The sequence below is a fragment of the Lepidothrix coronata genome, unplaced genomic scaffold (genome assembly GCF_001604755.1).
Source record: "Lepidothrix coronata isolate B3197 unplaced genomic scaffold, Lepidothrix_coronata-1.0 Scaffold349, whole genome shotgun sequence".
NCBI classification, from domain to species: domain Eukaryota; kingdom Metazoa; phylum Chordata; class Aves; order Passeriformes; family Pipridae; genus Lepidothrix; species Lepidothrix coronata.
The window spans coordinates 46,488-58,764 of NW_016690529.1; the positions used below are offsets into that span (position 1 = coordinate 46,488).

Consider the following 12,277-nt stretch of genomic DNA (forward strand, 5'->3'; position numbering starts at 1 on the left):
CATTCCAGGTGTGGCTCTGTCCCAGGTGTTTAATCCCCAATTCCTGCTGGACTAACTGTATCCCCTGTCCCCATTCCAGGTCTGGCTCTGTCCCAGGTGTTTAATCCCCAATTCCTGCTGGACTAACTGTATCCCCTGTCCCCATTCCAGGTCTGGCTCTGTCCCAGGTGTTTAACCCCCAATTCCTGCTGGACTAACTGTATCCCCTGTCCCCATTCCAGGTGTGGCCCTGCCCCATGTCTCCCTTCCAGGAGTGCTACCTGCCGGGGTTGCAGTGCCCCGAGCCCTTTGCTGTGACCTGCAATGAGACCTGTGTGATCCAGTACCCCGACACCGTGGTGAACATCGTGGAGCCCCACCAGCCCCCCTACTCCCTGATCTACCCCGGGCCCAGGCTCACCACCTTCCCCCAGCACACCATCGTGGGATCCACCATCCGGGACGTCGGGAGCTTCCTTGGAGCCGGGGGAGCCCTTGGGTTTAGGGGTAGGTTTGGTTCTGGGGCAGCTCTGATGAACTCAGCAGGGTCGTTTTATGGGGCAGGGAACTTTAATCCTTTTCTTCCTTTCTCATCCCAACTGTTTTGTTGTAGAACTTGCAGGCCAACCCCAACCCACGGATATCTGTGGATAGACTGAAAAGCAGGACTGAGCACTAAAGAGCCCGACTAAGTTTATGGATAATGGATTAGAGAAGTGCTGAGCTCCCGAGGTTCCCAGTGGAGTCAATAAATCCATGGCTTCCTGGCACTAGACCTGCCCGAGGACTAGAATTTCCAAACTCCAAGAAACTGAAATTTCACCACTGACCTGGTTCAGAATTAGGATGAAATAAACCCCCGAATTTTCCAAGAAACCAGATTTTCTAAAAAAAATCTTTATTTTTTTTTTCTTGGTTTCGTAAAAGTGTGTGTCAATAAATTCATTTTTATGCCAACATTGATGTTCTATTATCAATTTATCTCCAAATCAAAAGTATAAAATACATCAAAAGAATAGGTCTGAAAATCTTGGGTTCCAAAATGAAATTTTATCTAAATTCATATTCATTTGTAAATTTTACCGAACCAGCATTAAAAAACAAAAAAAACCCCAAAAAAAACCAAAAAAAACACCCCAGCTCTACTTGGCATTTCTTAAAATAAGGTATTTGTAAGTCTTTCTTTTGCTTTATTTCTGCTTATACCCACAATGTAACGCTTTCCCAGCTTCTTTTTCTGCCTATATCTCATTGGATACAAGCCAGGGCAAAACCAAAAATATCAAGCACTTGTAATTGCAGATTTTTTTGCCAAATCCTTCTGACCGAAGAAGAGCAAAATCATGGAACTGGGGATTCATTGTGGACCCTCCTGAAGTCCTGAAAGTCTTTGATTATATCCAGAGAGTTTTACTCGTGTATATTCAGCTTCTCATTCCCATTAAATTCTGTCTTGCAGCAGCACTTTTGGGTTTTCCTTTTTCAGAATCCCAGAACGAGTTGGTTGGAAGAGACTCCAAAGCTCATCCTGTTCCAATCCATGGGCAGGGACACTTCCCACTATCCCAGGTTGCTCCAACGTGGCCTTGAACACTCCAGGGATGGGGCAGCCACAAATTCCCTGGAAAACCACTGCCTCCCCCCCCTCACAGGGAACATTCCCTTCCCAATATCCCACCTGTATTTCCCCTCTGTCAGTGTGATCCCATCTCCCCTTGTCCTGTCCCTCCAGTTCCCAGTGAACCTTTTTCTCTGCACTTTATTTTTGGGCCCTTGTGAGTCCCCCTGAGTGTCTTTGTGACCTTTTCCTCAGGCTCAACCCCCACAGCAGCATTAACCAAATCCCCACGGGACATTGGCAGGAGTTTTGCATTTTTTCAGAGCTCACCTGACCTGCCTTTTGCCCTGGACTGAGGATGCTGCTGGTTTGGAGAGCTGAGCCCTGCCTGGGGCAGTGCCAGCCCCTCCCAAGGGGGTCACCAGAAAACCTCCTCCAGGCTCCTTCCCAGGCTGTCAGGAGCAAAAGTCCAAGCAAAATCTCAGAATCCCTGAGGTTGGGAAAGACCTCCAGGATCATCAAGTCCAACCTTTGATCCATCCCCACCTTGTCCCCAGCCCAGAGCACTCAGTGCCACAGCCAGTCCTGCCCTGGGCACCTCCAGGGCTGGGCACTCCCCCACCTCCCTGGGCAGCCCCTGCCAAGGCCTGAACACCCTTTCCAGGAGGAAATTCCTCCTCATGGCCAACCTGACCCTCCCCTGGCACAGCTTGAGGCCGTTTCCCCTCCTCCTGTCCCTTGTTCCCTGGGAGAAGATCCTTGGGATCCCCCCTCCTGTCAGGGAATCCCAGAGCCAGAAGGTCCCCCCTGAGCCTCCTTTTCTCCAGGATGAGCCCCCCCAGCTCCCTCAGGAGTTCTCCAGACCCTTCTCCTGCTGCTCCTGCTGCTCCAGCCCCTTCCCCAGGTCCCTTCCCTTCCCTGGACACGCTCCAGCCCCTCCGTGTCTCCCTGGCAGTGAAGGACACAGCACTCGAGGTGCCTCATCCCTGCCCAGCCCAGAGATGCAGATTGCCTTAATTAATTAAAGAACTGGGATTAATTCCCCAGCCGAGTCATGAGACTATTCCCCAAAAACAGGACAAAAATCACCGACCAGACGTGACCAGGCAGGACCTGGGCACTGTCACCTTCCTGGGGACACTGTCACCCTCCCTGGGTCACCACGCTGGGACAGCTTGTGCAAGGGGAATCTGCAGTGTGGAATCTGCCAGGTAGAATCTGCCACGTGGAATCTGCTATGTGGAATCTGCACTGTGGCATATGCCAGGTGGAATTTGCCAGGTGGAATCTGCCAGGTGGAATCTGCCAGGTGGAATCTGCCAAGTGGAATCTGCCAGGTGGGTACATGCAGCTGAACAATGCAAAGGAAATATTTCTCTGTATTGGCCAACACGCAGCAATGGCTGAAACTAATGAGTTCTTAGGCTGAGAATTAATGTGTTCATGTTTCCCCACTGTAATTTCCAGGGAACAGTGTTTCCAACATCCCTCCTCAGCCCCCAGGACTTTTTCTCCACGTTTATCCACTTGAGGTCTCCGAATCCCCAAATTCGCTCTGCAGCTGCTTTTTCCATAAATCAACCCCAGCTCCAGGTGGCTCCTGCCCGATCCCTCCAGGACCAACAGCCAGAGAGTTCTGGGAAGGCCTCACAAACACTCATTATGTGTGTACCCAAGCCAGGCCTTGCAAAACCCAGCCTGTGCCTCTGGATTTGGACACGCAGGGGTTGAGCAACTCCCGCTCTTCAGAAACACGTGAGATCATTTCTCTGCCTTTTCTTTTCTTGCCTCAGAAGCTTTTTTAAATTTTAAATGAATCGCCTCTCACGTCCCCCCAGTGCTTTTTTAAGTGTGTGGGAAAATCCCGAGCCAAGCATCTCCTCCCCTGGGCAATCCAGGGTGCATCAGGCTGAGTTTGCATCGTGCATGAACAGGAAATATTCGTGTGTTTTGAATATCAGTGGCCATTAACAGCCCCAGAACGTGTCTCCTGGAGGGCTCTGTGTAATTGCAGGTCAGCAAGTCAAATGCAGCAGCTGCCACCACCATGGAGTCCTGGAATGGCTTGGCTTGGAAGGGATTTTAAAGGTCTTCTGGTTCCACCCCCTGCCACGGGCAGGGACACCTCCCACTATTCCAGGTCGCTCCAACCTTTGCTTTTCCTGCACGAAACATTGGATCAAAGACATGGGATAACCCAAATCCTCATCTCTAACCTGTCCTTGCTCTTCCTGCACTAAACGTGGGATGAATCAACTCATATTTCATCAGATTCCATATGTTCAGGTAATAACACTTTAAATTAGGCATAAAAACCTCATTAATGATGTATTGTTAATCCAGTCATTATTAGTTCTAGCCCTGGAGCATTTAAATTTCCATTAAATTTGGCCCCTCCAGGGCAAACCTGTGGCAGCAGAGGCCTGTGCTGGACAGCATTTCTCACCCTGTAGCCACCCCAAGGACTCAGGATGACTCACAGCAGATTTACCTGCTCCACCCACAGGTTGCTAAAAATACCTCCTCCATTCTCCTGCATCGTTTGTTTGTTTACATTCCTGTGGTTTGTTCCTGATTAAATAACTTCAGGTTTCCAGGCCATAAATCGCCCTGAAAGTTGGAGGTGATTGTGTGGGATTGCCCTGGGGGGAAAAAATTCCCTTCTCGAACACATCCTGCTGAAGGCCAAGCCAGGACTTCCAAGGGATGTCGTGGAGGCTCCTCCACATCTTCTGCAGCCTCCTCACTGCAGAGCAGGAGGGCTCAGCAATGCCAGCTCAGCCCTTCACTGCTGCACCTCCATTCCTGGCCCGATGGTGCCAACAGCTCCTTCCCCACCTTGGACAGGTCAGGCTGAGCATCCCAGGGATGATCCCGAGCGGGGACTGTCCCCTGGGTGATGTCACAGCCACCACAACCCAGCCTTTGGGCTCAGTGCCACGTTACAGGTGAGATAAAGCTGATGCACAAAGTTATAACCCAGCCAAGGGTCATAACCCTTCAGTCCAGGGCTTCACATGAGAGAGGGAAAATGCTTTGGTACCTTCGTGCTGTGAAACAAAGCCTTGGGGTGGGGGAGAGAAAGCCAGAGTTCCCCTGGAGAGGGACAGGGAGCCAGGTTGTGCAATGCCAGGTGGGGCAAGCAGAGGGAGACTGAACGTTGCAGGATTGACTCTCGGGAGCTGCAGGGCTGCGGTTTCCACCTATGAACGAGAAACAGGGTTAATTAAAACACGCAGGGATCAGGAATCCAGATGGATTTGACGTCACTGAAATAATTTAATTTGCTTTCCTGCTCTGGCCAACCCAGCGTTTCGATTTTCTTGCTGTACAGCAGATTTTAGTTCAGCTCTGGTCAGCACGGGGTGAGGTTTCTTCTGCTCCACTCCCTTCATTCCCTTTCCTTCTGTGCTCCTTCAGCATTTGTTTCCTCTGAGTTTATCCTGCCAACAGTTCTTGGTCATTTTTCAGTGTTCAAAATCTAGTTCAATCCCAGCTAGAAGTGAACAAAGACCACAAGTCCTGGGCTCTCCTATTAAATTTAGGGGATTTTTCTGGTCTGTTAAGCCCTAGAAAAGACAAAGCACCCCCAGTGAACCCCAGTCCCACCACACCCCTGGGGGTCCTGCCAAGGCTGCAAAGCGAGAAGGTCTCCACAAGAACACCAGAAAAGAAAATTTCTCCTTTTACCCCCCAAAAGACCTTCCAAAAACCCTCTTCTCTCTTGATCTGCCAAATATTCCTGGGGAAGACCACCCCTCACCCTGTGCCATCCCCATCATTTTGACCCAGGAGCTGCAGATTCGTAAAATCAGCCTCTTTCTGCCAGAACTGAGCATTTAGGAGGTTTTTCTGGAAACACCCTGCGGAGTCAAACACCCTGGGGATGTTCTGAGGCCTGAAAACGTTTCACAAACACATTAATTCCTTGCCTATGCAAATAGTTGTACTATCACAACACCCAGGGGTGACACCCAGTCTTGGGCAACAGTGTCACCTTCAGGGAGATAAACCAAGGTCATCTCTGGCGTTGTCCTAATTAGGCTTCACCGCCTCACATTTGGGATTGTTCGACTTTCACTCACGGCCTGTGCAGAATCAGAGTTCCTGATAGTGCAGAAACCTGTGTGGCCAGCCTGGCAGCCACAATGAACCCTGCCCACCCATCTGGAGCCGGCTTTCAGCTCCTTCTGCCTCGCGGGCAGAATTGTTGCTGATATAATGTTTGGCGGGGTGATGTCAGCAGGCAGAGCCTCTTTGAAGTGAGGGCAGTGACTGCTGCAGACCCACCTCAGCAAAGCAGCCACCCCAGAGCGTTTCCCTTTGATTCTTTCTCATTAGCAGATGCTCCTGACTCAGCTCCACAAACAAAACTCCTGCGCTCTGAAGTCCCACAGGACTGGTCTGACCACAGGAACCATCTCAGCCGGGCAGGAGTCACCCTTAATTCTGCCCTGCCTTGCAAAAGGCTATAATTTTCTAAAACAATTTCAAATTAATAGGCCCTGCCAGTATTAACATTCTGTATTGTGGTGTTTGCAGTCTGTGTTTGCTCTTTATTCCCTTTGTTAGTCATGGAATGGTTTGGGTTGGAAGGGACCTTAAAAATCATCTCATCCCACTCCCTGCCACGGGCAGGGACACCTTCCACCATCCCAGGTTGCTCCTAAACTGGCCCTGGACACTTCCAGGGATGGGGCAGCCATGGAATTACCTTCCCAATATGGGATATTTCTCCCCAGTATCCCACCCAAAGCTCCTCTCTTCCAGTTTGAAGCCACTCCCCTTGTCCTGCAGCCACAGTTCCCGATGAACCAGAGCCCAACAGAAAAGCTGGGTGGAAAAGAGAAGAGTCTGTCCAATGTTGATACATCATGGCAGAATTTTGAGCAGATTCAATCAGTTTGTACCTCAGGGACTGCATTTTTACCCAACAGCCAGGATCTGGTTCCCAGTTGTGTCAGGGGTCTCCCAAATCCCACAGAAAACCCCACCAGAACCCTGTTGGGGGGGGAATTTTGTACTTGCTCCATGTACTTTAATACTCACGGTTTGAAACTGGAATTTGGGGAGGATCATCCTTGGAGGGGAGAAGTTCTTGCAGCAAGAAATTGCCAGAGAATTAGAACCAAGATATACAGATATATCTTGGATAGCTATGGAAATAGATGCATATATAGGGATATTTATGGATACCTATGGATATATATGGATATCTTTGGAGATATGGAAAATTTTGTGAGGAGAAGAAAATATATATTAAATATTCTTGACTATTTTCAGCAGAATTTTGAGCTCCTCTGCCACAGACAAGGCTAATCCTACTTTGCTGGGATTAAATCATGGAAAACTGCTGGCACGTGGTACCAACAGGCTGGACATCATCCCACCAGCACTGAGGGACCCAACCCTGCTCCTGGAGGAGATTCCCAGGCCCACAAACGCTCCCTCCTGTGGGAAAGGCCACTGATAAGAGAGGAAGAGGCCCCTGGAAGGACCCTCTCAAAGTGCAGGTGCTCTGCACCCATTTCCCCAGAGATCAGCTCCCCACACTCGCTCTTCCCTCGGGATGGAAGTGCCCAGCAGGTTGAAATGAGCCAAACCCACCCCGGTGGTGCTTCTGGAATGACATCCATCACATCCTGATTCCGTGAGGCACCTCCTGAACCCCCCCGGGGCTGTGGAGCTTATCGGGAATATTCTGGAGACATCAAGAAATGAGGTTTCAAAGGATCCTCCGAGATCTGCCAGTTTGTCACACAGGGCAGTGGTTTGCTGGGAATGGCAGTGCCAGCCCGGGGATTTTGGCTGCCCTGACCTCACTCGGGAGTAATCATGGAAAGGGTTCCATCAGCTCCTCATTTCCAGCTTCATCACTGGCGGCATCACTGAACAGATAAGGCTGGGGTGGCTTTGCCCTTGGAATGTGCACCAGATCCTGCCTCTGATTTCAGAACACACCTGGAAACCTCACCAATATCATATCAGATGGGAAACAATCCCTGATTTTCTGGAGTTTATCAGGGCACGGACACAAACACTCAATGGCAACTTGTACTTCCAACAGGGAAGCTCAGCCTTGGCTCCTGCCCCGCTGACACATCCCAGCCTCCCTTTGCAGGGGTGCCTTGGCCAAGATAAGCCACCAAAACTCTCATTAATTCTCGGTGTATTTATAACTCTTAATGAAACCAGAGGAGGGAAAGCAGGAAACTTCAAGATGAAAAGGGCTCATCTGCATTTTGTTATTTCCCAACTCAGCTTTAGATAATCACAAGCAGGGAGCAAAACAATCCCTGCCAGTGCAGGAGGAATAAATGCAGCAGGGTTTGCTTCATGGGTAATTAAAGTGCTTTACACAAAGGGTGTCTCAGCCCCTCCAGGCATCCAGGGGAGGGTATAAATACTCTCTCCACACCAGGCTTTCCTTTACTGCTCCTCTTGACTTGTTCTCTCCGGTTCCCTGAGTAAGTTTGACTTAACAGCTCTAAAAACCTCGAGTTTACTTGGGCTTTTGCATGAATTTGTCATTAAAACCGGGACTAAACCCCGCAGAAATATTCTGGCTCTCAGAGACTTTAGGGAGCACCTCCCTGCAGGTGATTTCTAGGCTGGGGAAAGGGGGGGGAAATAAAAGCAAGGGGGTTTTCAAGGCTGGTTTGGGATTTTAAATTCACGGGGAAATTCTGAGTTTCAGTCTCTTGGTTCTGAAAAACTTTTAGGAGAGCTCTGAGAACAGATTTTAGGATTGGGTTTGCACGTGTGGCACGATCAGGGGATGAGGTTTTAGGATTGGGTTTGCATGTGTGGCTCGACCAGGGGATTCAGCAGTGGTTGGGTGGGGAATTCATGGATAACTACAGAAGCAAAATCCTTGTTGGAAGTTAACTTGGGGTGGCTCCATTGCTGTTATTTTGATCTGCCCATCCCTAATTTAATTGGGAGTCCCAACAAGTGATGATTAGAGACCATTAAGGGAACTTTCATTTCTAACTATTAAAACTTTGCCAGCATTTGAATGTGCTTATCCAGAGATTAAATTCAGCATCTTTTGTGGGTCAAAGCTCCCTTTTAACCTAAGGGGATTTGGGAGAAAATGCCCTCCTTGGGGTTTTTGCCTTTTTTTTTTTTTTTTTAATTTTCAGAGTTATGCCTTTAATTTACAAGCTTAAAAAATATTCTGCTGCTCCACCAAGCTTTTATGTGAGGCTTTAACCTGAAGAAATAAACATTATTAAATAGGTGTCTCCTTGCTGAAGCTGCAATTTTCTTAGTTGGGGTGACAATTTAATATTTTAATTTATATGTTTTATTTATTAAATGAGTATTTAATGCTCCCACTCATTCCCAGCCTTTCAATTTTTTATCCTGTGTTTTAGTAGAGTGTTTTATGCCTGAAAAGAACGGGAATGTGCAAGGAAAATAATATAGAAAATGAAGCAAGGTGCTTAATTAACAGCTTATTCCCATGAAATACATGGAAAATCCAGAATTTTCCCCCTTGTGCCCCATCTGGGAAATGCAGGAGGCAGGAACTGCCCCGGGAAGTTGTGTGGGAGGAAAAGAGATGCTGTGGGAACGAGTTCCGACGCGTCTTCAGGACTCATTCCAAAGGAGTGGGAGGTTTCAGAGCAGATGTGGGGTTTGGGGGTGACACCCAAAGAATGGGGAGGAGTTTTGCTCTCAGAGGAGGAGAAGCAAAGAGGGAAAGTTTAATGCAGCAAATTAAAATGGAGAAATAGGTGGAGGTGAAGTAAAAGGTGGTAAATACAACAAAAGGAGCTCAACTTTGTCTTAATCCAAATGATCTCTGTCTAAAATGTCAATAACCAATAACCAAGTGGGGGGATTTCTGTTGCTTCGGGGTTTTAGTGTTTTTTTTTTAATTCTGCAAATAAATCAAAAGGAGGGGGGGAATCATCTCTTTCTGCTCCTAAGCCCATCCTTAGTTAAGTCCTGTGACTGCCATACCCATCTCTAAAAGAGCTCCTCGTTCTTGGCTTCTCTGCTGCCAAAAACTGCAGTTTGAGCTTCATCTTCTGATTTATTCCAAAGTGAGTGGTGACTTTCTGGCAAAACTGTTAACTTGTGAGCAGCAGGGATCTCCAGGCTGCATTGAAGAGCATTTAATAGAGTGGAAAAGCTAATTTTTTAAGGTGAAAAGCTCATTTTCCAAGGTGAAAAGTTCTCAGTTGAATCAGAAAAGCGCATTTTTAACCGGGACATTTTCAGAGCTGTCACCTGCTTTAAAACTCTCAGCCTGGGACCCGATGGTCCTTGTGGGTCCCTTCCCACTCAGAATATCCTGTGATTCTGTGAAATCCCGGGCACACAGTGAAAGGGGAGGTTCAGGGTGGGTATCAGGAGAAGGTTTTTCACCCAGAGGGTGAAACGGGGATGGCCACGGCCCCAAACCTGCCGGAGCTCCAGGAGCACCTGGAGTGGGATCGTTGGGGTGTCCGTGCAGGGCCAGGAGCTGGATGGATGATCCCGGTGGGTCCCTTCCAGCTCAGGACGTTCTGTGACGTTCCAGGCACTCCCCACCTGCAGGAGATGACGTCCACCCAGCTGGCCTGTGCCAACCCCTGCGAGGCCAAGTGTCCCCAGCCCTTGGCCAGCAGCAGCAACGAGCCCTGCGTGGTGACCTGCGGCGACTCGCGGGTCATCATCTACCCCCCGCCCGTCGTGGTCACCTTCCCGGGGCCCATCCTCACCACCTACCCCCAGCAGACCGTCGTGGGAGCCTCGGAGCCCTCGGAGGTGGCCCTGGCGGAGCCGCCCGGCGCGGCCGCGCTGCCCGCGGAGCTCTCGGGCAGGTTGGAGGCGGCCGAGAAGGTCCCGGCCCAGGCGCTGGCCCGGCCCGAGCCCCGCTGTGCCCCGAAGTACTCCTACACCTACTCCTCCCAGTGGACTCACCCCTGCAATTCCTACCGCTCCGGGAAGCGCTGGACTCACTGACCGTGGAAGGGGCGGCGGAGGAAAGGCCGGAGGGAAGTTTGGGGTGGAGCTGGGAGGCACCCCCGGTGTGCTCTGGCTCCAGCCCCGGGACGGGCTCACGCGGGCCCTGTCTCGTTCTGCCTTTAGCTTAGAGCTGCTCTCCACGTTTCCAGCGTAGTCGTTGCTTCCGTCGTGCTTTGCCTTATTCCCGTCGCTTTGTGGGCACTGAACGTAGGGAGGCGACTCCGGGTGCCCGGCGCTGCCCAGGGCAGCACTGCCAGCAGGGGAGAGCCCCTTTTTCACAGACTGCACCACCTGGATGCTGGTGGCTGAGCAGAGCCTCCCTGCAAAGGTGATCTTTGTGTTCTGTACAGTTTGGTTCCACATTTGTAGGAAAGCTGCCTCTTTCCAAATAAATGTTCTGTACCAAAAGATGTCTGCTGGTTTTCTGTGCCCCACAACAAAAGGGGAGGTTTGGGTGGATATTAGGGACAGGCTCTTCCCCCAGAGGGTGGTTGGGCACTGGAATAGGCTCCCCAGGGCACTGGTCACGGCCCCAAATATGCCAGAACTCAAGGAACATTTGGACAACACTCTCAGGAACATGGTGGGATTGCTGGGAGAAGGACTTGGAGGAGCTGCTGGGGGAGAGGCTGGATATGACCCAGCCCAGAGATCCCCGTGCCCTAGGCTGATCCCCCAGTGTAGGCAGGGGGGGATTGTGCCCCTCTGCCCCCTCAGCTGAGACCCCCCAGCAGAGCTGGGGAACAGCCCAGGGAGCACCTGGAGCTGCTGGAGCCACTCCAGAGGAACTGAGCAGAGGGATGGAGCAGCTCTGCTGGGAGGAAAGGCTGCAGAGTTGGGATTGTTCAATCTGGAGATTAGAAGCCCCAAGGTGAGCCAGTTGTGGCCTTCCAGGACCTGAAGGGGCTACAAGGAATGTGGGGAGAGATTTTGGACAAGGGCCTGGAGTGGCAGGACAAGAGGGATGGGTTCAAACTGACAGAGAAGAGGTTTAGATGGGATATTGGGAAGAAATTGTTCCCTATGAGGCCCTGGCACAGATTGCCCAGAGGAGCCCCATCTAGTGGAAGGTGTCCCTGCCCACAGCAGGGAGATTGGAACAAGATGATCTTTAAGGTCCCTTCCAACCCAAACCATCCTGTAATTCTATGATCTAACATTTCATATCATTGCTCAGTTAGAGACATAATTCCAGCCCAGATGAAGAACAAATTAATAACAAAAAAAATTATTCATGCAATGCAGATTTTTTAATGTGGATGGAAAATGCAACAGACAGTGTCAGCAAGACACAAACCAGCACAGGAACAAGGGATGGGAAACACAAAAATCCTAAGGCAGCAGCAAAGCCCAACCCAGGGCTCCACCCCAAAGATTCCCCCTTCCTCTTGCAGGCTGGGAGTCTCCGAGCTGGGCAGAGCAGGGCAGAGTCTCATCCCAGGGACAGAAGAGCTTTGTTGGATGGCAGGGAGAGGGGAGCTTTTGGGGGCAGTGCTGGAAACCCCAAAGCCACCAGCTGAGGGTCTGCAGGGTCACCGTGTGCAAAGAACAGGGACCTGCTGCTCCAGCCTAAAGAGGGGCTGGAAGCTTCGTCCTGGCTCAGGTGGGAGAAGCCAAGAGGGGCTGGTTGTGGAGCTCCAGGGCAGAGGCAGCACTGCCCTCCCTGCATGTTTGGGGTTTAGCAGGAGCCACAGCTGCCACGGCCCCAGCCACGGCCCCAGCCACCATATCCACAACCCCCATAGCCCCCATAGCCCCCATAGCCCCCAAGGCCTCCAT

At 50.6% G+C, this 12,277-nt stretch overlaps 3 protein-coding genes across 3 annotated transcripts in view; 2 read left to right on the plus strand and 1 right to left on the minus strand.

Moving 5' to 3' along the window:
• The window catches only part of LOC108509253 (beta-keratin-related protein-like), a 4,623-nt gene extending 3,538 nt beyond the window's left edge, over positions 1-1,085 (plus strand). Inside the window, exons 2-3 of the mRNA XM_017838597.1 lie at positions 222-486; positions 593-1,085. Coding sequence (XP_017694086.1) covers positions 222-486; positions 593-633 — 306 coding nt within the window. The 3' untranslated portion in view covers positions 634-1,085. The remainder of the gene's footprint in view (positions 1-221; positions 487-592) is intronic.
• Positions 1,086-4,061: 2,976 nt separating this feature from the next.
• LOC108509248 (wiskott-Aldrich syndrome protein family member 2-like) lies at positions 4,062-10,862 on the minus strand. The gene is made up of 2 exons (XM_017838593.1): positions 10,454-10,862; positions 4,062-4,740 (listed from the first exon to the last, which is right to left on the minus strand). Exons 1-2 carry the CDS (start codon positions 10,859-10,861, stop codon positions 4,528-4,530), a joined length of 621 nt encoding a protein of 206 aa, XP_017694082.1. The 5' UTR covers position 10,862; the 3' UTR covers positions 4,062-4,527.
• On the plus strand, positions 7,989-10,504 carry LOC108509249 (feather keratin B-4-like). Its single transcript, XM_017838594.1, has 2 exons — positions 7,989-8,004; positions 10,071-10,504. The coding sequence occupies exon 2, from the start codon at positions 10,091-10,093 to the stop codon at positions 10,493-10,495; it is 405 nt and encodes a 134-aa protein (XP_017694083.1). The 5' UTR covers positions 7,989-8,004; positions 10,071-10,090; the 3' UTR covers positions 10,496-10,504.
• Positions 10,863-12,277: the final 1,415 nt, after the last annotated feature.